We start from the raw sequence: 6,878 nt of genomic DNA on the forward strand, positions 1-6,878 counted from the left end.
TAAAACACAATCTTTAAATGCTTGTATTATCTTGTCTCCAGAGTGATAGTACTTTACAGCTTAAATAAATGTATGAATACATTTTAATATGTTTTTACCTTTGATATGCAAATCTGTAGCACATTTATGTTCGGTAAATATGCTAAACGAAGAGTTACAGTTTAGGTAAAACAGATTTACATTAAAGAATTTGCAGGTTAATTCACAGTGTAACATTATCCTCATCTTCTACATCTGCTAAAAAAGAAGTCTATAAAATTTAGGCCACCCACAAAGTGGTCTGCTGAGGCCTGTGGTTGGTGTTAGAATGCTGTTATTATGTGGGCTGACTGGTTTGGTAAGGAATTTACCTCCACTAGGACTGAAACATCATGGTTCTGACTTTCCCCCATGGGGACTGCATTGGCTTGACTTGGGTACTATGTTTTTTAAACCAGTCAATGTGCTCTGGTGCCCTGACATCATGTAATATGTGAATGGTGTACTGTTTTCTAAGTTGGTTTGTTAGAATAGTAATATCAATTCTGGGTCATGGAAGAAAGCTTAGGATAAACTGGAATAAATGGTTGATTTAGAAAACAGTTGAGAATTAAGCTTAATGGTTATGAGTAAATCTCCTCACACACCAATGTGTGGGGGCATGGGTGAGATGGAGAAAGCAGCTAAGGCTTTACATATTTCAATTTCTGGGTTCATTGAAGAATTTACTCTGTTAATTTCCTTGGGGCTTGTGCAATGATTTTAAGAGCAAGGAAATGAATTTAGTACAACTTAGCAACCTAGTATTGCAAGTCAAAATTAACTATTCTTCTTGAAATAGCTATTGTTAAGGGATAAAAAAATATTGTCGATATTTAAAAAATAACAGTGGCAACTACAACAACTAGTAATGATCATTAGAGGAATACAAACTCATAAGCCAAGCAGTATCTCAGGTCACTCCTTTCTAAAGTTTTCCCAAATGAATAAATCCTTTTTCAGATAATAAACATGTTATATTGTTTTTGTTAAATTTAGAAAAAATTAAATTCATTTAACAGTTCTTTTAAATCAGATAATTTCTATTTCACTTCTCATGGATACTTAACTAATTTTTCTTTAAATACATGAACTACAGAGTATGAAAAATAGCATAGACATCTAAATTACATTTTGTGACTACAAATGACGGAAATGATATTTAGTGGGGAGAAAACCTAGCAGTTTTTGGATAGGGAATAATATCTGAATGCCTCTGATAAAGATTATATATACATATTGTATACATATTGAAGCAAAATAGTAAAATATGCACATTGAGGTAGAAAATATATACATGTATTCATATAGTCATGTGTATATGTATATATGCGTGTGTTTATATATATATGTGTATACATATATGTGGATGTGTGTGTGTATGACATTGTTTTGATCTTAACTCTGCCTTGGTGACTTTAACTGTGGTTAAATATTTATAACTTGAAAAGTTTTTTTCAAATAGATACTGAATTTGTCATCTGGTCATGATTCAAACAAAGAATCTAAAGTTAGGGGCTCAGAAACTTTTTTATTCCAAACAAGCAAATGAATAAATCCATGAATGTGCCTTACCTAGTGAGCCTTTGTTCTTGGTTCCTCTCCAGTCTGATGTCCTTTTAATTGACTGCCTAATGATAACAAATGCCAGGCCTAACTTCTGTAGTCAGTGATGTGGTATATCGATGTTTTTCTGCTCATTCATGTTGTCAGCATATCTCAGAAATAGAGGGTTATTTAAATAGTGTTTGACAGTAGTGACTCCTCAAGGGTGAAGGAGGTTCAATTGTATCATTGTATCTCCCTTTTAGACTTCAGCATCATCATTTTGCTAACTGAATCAGCTCAGTGTATGGGTAATTATTTTTATTCTTAGCTAACCACTGAGTATTTCACCTTTCTAGGTTTACCGACAGGACTGTGAAACTTTTGGGATGGTTGTGAAGATGCTGATTGAAAAAGATCCTTCATTAGAAAAGTCTATACAGTTTGCATTGAGACAAAACTTACATGAAATAGGTGAGCGGTGTGTTGAAGAACTCAAGCATTTCATTGCAGAGTATGATACCTCTAGTCAAGATTTTGGAGAGCCTTTTTAGAAAATTGCTCAGGCAACAAAAAACGTTACTAGGTTGTTTGTTTTTTCCTGGATTGTGTAAATCCTTAATATATGGAATTTTTGTGATGAAGAGAAATACTTTGATTGCCGACCACATTTCCAATGTTAAATATCTAAAATAGTTGAAGATATTTTAATTAGAATTTTAAAAATCTACATGTAGGGCCTCCTAATCCATACTTATCTTTCCCCCCCTAAAATGATGAAATAATTTTTCAAGCTTTGAAAAAGCAGTCCTGGAGAATAGCTTATGTTCTGTTGTCTTCTATAGTGTGCGATCATTTGTTTTGGTCACAAACAATTTGGTAATTTATAGGTTAGAGATCATTCCACTTAAAACATTTATATTTTGCATTTCATAGTCAGTGATACCATGTGAAAATGTTAGAATTCTGAGTTGTGATTTTATTAACTTGTTGCTTGCTTATTTTAGGCTTTGTAACTTTTAGTATGTTTAAATATCCAAATAAACTGAATACTTTAGTGTCTTATAGAATATTTGCTTTGAGACTCCCATTGTGATAAAATAGAGCACTTAAATCTCAGAAAGACCCCTTATAAAATCCTATTTTTCCAAGTAAATGTACTCAATGTCTTCTATTAAAATAATCCTAAAACTCCTGACCACTCTTCCAGATATAGGAGTCTTAAATAATATCATATATAAGACCAAGAGAAGGGGCAATTTGAAGTGAAAGATGAGAGCTTTTCAAATGAAAATTTCTTTAAAAACTTCTAATTGAAAGAGAAAAATTTAGAATATGATGGAATAATGCAGTTTTTTTTTTCCCAAGGCCTATATTTTCGATCTCAAGAAGGAAGGTCATTGATAACATATCCATAATCAAACCATTTACAGATTATGCATTTGTTAATCTCCGTTTGTAGTCTTAGCAAGATCTTTGTTCTGATGCCCTTTTTAACAAAGAGTGGAATAGGCAGTAAAGTCCAGCACAGTACCCCTCACCACGCAGTCTGTGGAAACAGTTATCCATGAGCAAGCCGTCCAAATCACGGGGTAGTTAAAGATCTGACTGGAGCCATTAGGATATTCTACTCATTTCCTGATCCCCTTCCAGCTGGCCAGTGGCATTTAGCCAAAATATGTATTTCTGTGGCATTAGGAAACCTTAAAAATCATGCTTGTTATTACTACCCAGTTTCATTATCCTCCCATCCTCTTTCCATTTCCATTCTTTTCTCACTTGAATTCTGGTGTTATCTTTAGTGGCCTATATTGATAATATGTAAAGAGCTACCCCAGAGGAGCTAAAAATTATATTACAAGTGGAAACAGCAGTATAAATAATTTTGGTGAATCCTATAATGGGTGCCTCAAAATATGTACTATGCTATTCCACAATGTAAAAACTGCTTGAACACAATTATTTTCTTAAGTTTCCTATATGAGACTGCCTTGAACTCTTATTTTTGCCATTTAGATATTGAACATAAGCTAAAACTAAACCCCATACCAGCATCTCTGGTAGTCTTCCATAATTATGAACAGTGATTTTATTTGTTACCCACTTTAGAAAGACTAAGAAAGTACTGATACTGTTTCTCCCGTACCCCTTTGTTTTTTCCTTAAAAATTCTGATTCTAGGATTCAATTCCTTTAGTCAAGATATCAAAGTTTAAAAATAAAAGTTGAGAAACTACCATCAAGGCAAAGGAGTTGTTCATTTTGCTGAAATTCATTAAACTAGAAATTCATTCAACTAGAGGTTTTACTTACGGACTCATTTAAATGTAGGTTCAACTGATAATTTCTTCTCTCCTTCCCCCAAATTACATTCAACACTTAAAGCTGTTTATAGCTTGCCATCAGCATTATTCTGGTAGGCTTGTCAGTGTTAAATCTGTTTGCTTTTTAAAGACCGATTTTAGGATAGTTGAATTCAGATGTGTACCAGACTGTGTATTTTGCAATATGTTCTTGATTAAAGAAATTTGTTTGTAAATTATCCATTGTTTTGGAGTATGCCCAATTGATAAGATAAATGTTTCATTGTCTTACCATAAAGCTTTGCCTATCAACAGGAGGAAAGCAGATATTGTGAAGCTTTTTGTGAATTTTAAAAGTGTAAAATAAAGCAACCAGGTTTAAATAATTGGATTGTCTTTTTTTCTCTTTAACAGGCTTAAAATATTTTCCTGAAATGTAGATTTTTATTATTCTCTACTGCAAGATTATTCAATGTTCAGTTCACCCACTCAGCATCAGGATGGAAGAACTGGGAAACCATTAACTTTGGTGACTTAAGGAGTCTTGATAACTAAGCAAGCAATTAACAAGATAAGATTGAGCGCACTGAGTGCCCAGTAATTGTGTAATTATGAATTTAAGTTTCAGAGAATACTAGGATTAAAATCCTACCTCTTTATAATAACCTCTGGAGGAACGACATCTTTATGACGTAGTTCCTAGCACGGTTTGGAATGTTGTAGGTACTTGTATCCGTTGGCACTTAAAAAAAAGTGACATTTGACCCCTAGGTCTTTGGAGGACTAGGACTTATTCAGGCAGAGAACGGGAAACAATAGAAGTCTAGGAAGAAGGAATGGTATAGAGAAAGATACAGGCCTGTGTGACCAAAGCTGGCTGGGAATGATGGGGACAAATGTAGGAAGATAGGTTGACAGCAGAATGAATGATTCTGAATGTTTATAGTTTTATCCTTTCTCTCCTACTTACTCAAGAATAATATTTAAAAATCGTACCTTTGAAAATACCTTTGTATTTATTCCTGCCAAATAGATTGATTTCTCACAGCCCCTCAGTTACTTACGAACTCTGAGCCGGTTTATAGACCTAGAACCTCCTGAAGAAAGAGAAAGCCAGGTACCCTTAAGAAAGGACTCCATCTGCACTGTCCAAATACACAGTGGTTTCAGTTTCATTTCAGAGTTTCCTGCAAGGGAACCTAAACTCCAAAGAAGGCTGTAACAGTTCTTTCACCACAACTTTGGAGACAGTGATCTTGTTATCCCTGAAGTGTTCCTACCGACAGTATGCAGTATTGAGGGCAGCCAGCCACCAGGTGACTTTTCAGCTGTAACACTGCTCAAATTGGCACCTGTGAGTAATGCCCACACTCTGCTGACCAGATCAAGGTTAGCGGGTTATGCACAGTACGTTTACCATCCCCTTCCTGCCTGTTCACTTGAGAGCACTGATGTTACTCAATTCAGTGAAGAAAAGAAAAAGTAGGGGAGGAGGAGGAGAAAGGAATGACTAATAACAAAGGCATTTAGCAGAATCTCTTCTCCCCCTTTCAATGGTAATAGAGTTGAAATTGAGTTATATGACTGATTAGAACTATATTTGCTGTGTTCCCCTTTGCAATTAGGTGTGACCAAGTGACTAAGTCCATTCCTATGGAGTTTGTGTGGAAAGTACTTCTACTTCTGGCCTGGGGTCTAAGGGCCAGATGGTAGATGTGCTCCTTTGTGATTTTTTTTTTTTTATCCATTCCGCCGAAGTAGTAGCCATAGCTACTCAGCCTTGCTTTGTTGCAGAGCCACAAGATGGAAGGAAGTTGGATCCCTGCATGACTGCATGGAGTATTAAACTGTTATGTAACAGATGAATAAATGTTCTCCTTGTTTAAGCCACATTATTGTTTTTTTGTTAGCAGCTCACCTTTTGTTCACATTAATGTAAGTGGTATTTGAGGGTTAGCTTCACTGAAGTTGGCACTCAGTAGGCTGTACTTACATTGTAATAATTGATCTTGGGATAATGGAGACTTTTTATATAAAAGGCTTTGCCAGTCCACTGGAGTTAATCCCAAGTAGTATTTAAAATATCACTTGGTAACAACATCAAAGTCTGATGCATATTTGTATAGCAGTAGAGACAGCTCGATAATACAGCACGTCGTTTTTTTGAGTTCTGTTCCCAAGGATTTATTTTTTTAAAGATTTTATTTATTCATGAGAGACAGAGAGAGAGGCAGAGACACAGGCAGAGGGAGAAGCAGGCTCCATGCAGGGAGCCTGACGTGGGACTCAATCCCGGGTCTCCAGGATCAGGCCCTGGGCTGAAGGCAGGCGCTAAACCACTGAGCCACCCAGGGATCCCCTGTTACCAAGGATTTCTAACCTTAGACCATTATCACTAAATTTGTATAAGGTTTTAAAGGTTTTTTCACTGTGTGTGTGAGAGTGAGTGAAAAGGCAGAGTTTTATTGAAATATGAACATTTGAGAACATAGAAGATAGAAAATAATCACAACATATACAGACACTTGCTTCAAGGGGATATCTGAGGTATGTATCCACTACTTCGGCTACCCATGTGCTAGCACATTTTTCCTGGTTGGAATACATATAAGATGGGGAGGGGACAGCTGCCCTGGCTGACTGGCCATACTACCTGCAGGTCTGCACTTTCAGGAAAGCTCCTCTTGGCCCAGGGCCCAGTTCTTGGGGGCACCTGCTGGTACCCCCATTCTTGGTAGGAAGGTGGAGACCCTACCATTGTCCTTGGGGACAGCAAGTGTCCACTGAGAGGATAAAGCTGAGCAAGCTACCTGGGTAAAGGGAGAGTATCCAATGACCAGAAAGTGTGCTATCCCTTCATCCTCCAAGTGGGAAGACACCCATCCTTTGTGATCAACCCTCTGAGGAAGACACACTGGCCAGATGTCTGCAACACCTTTAAGTAGACCCAGCACCAGCCAACTGGGTTCCTCTCTGGCACCGGATCCCAGGTACCCTTCTCTGCCCACATTGT

General features: G+C 36.6%; 1 protein-coding gene across 12 annotated transcripts in view; it reads left to right on the forward strand.

Annotated features, from left to right (window-relative positions):
- The window catches only part of PPHLN1 (periphilin 1), a 142,967-nt gene extending 138,715 nt beyond the window's left edge, over window positions 1-4,252 (forward strand). For all 12 annotated transcript variants that reach the window (XM_055318945.1, XM_055318936.1, XM_055318943.1 and 9 more), the window contains one exon: window positions 1,923-4,252. In XM_055318945.1, coding sequence (XP_055174920.1) covers window positions 1,923-2,117 — 195 coding nt within the window. In that variant the 3' untranslated portion in view covers window positions 2,118-4,252. The remainder of the gene's footprint in view (window positions 1-1,922) is intronic.
- The last annotated feature ends 2,626 nt before the right edge of the window (window positions 4,253-6,878 follow it).

The sequence above is a fragment of the Nyctereutes procyonoides genome, unplaced genomic scaffold (assembly GCF_905146905.1).
Source record: "Nyctereutes procyonoides isolate TBG_1078 unplaced genomic scaffold, NYPRO_anot_genome, whole genome shotgun sequence".
Classification (NCBI taxonomy): Eukaryota; Metazoa; Chordata; class Mammalia; order Carnivora; family Canidae; genus Nyctereutes; species Nyctereutes procyonoides.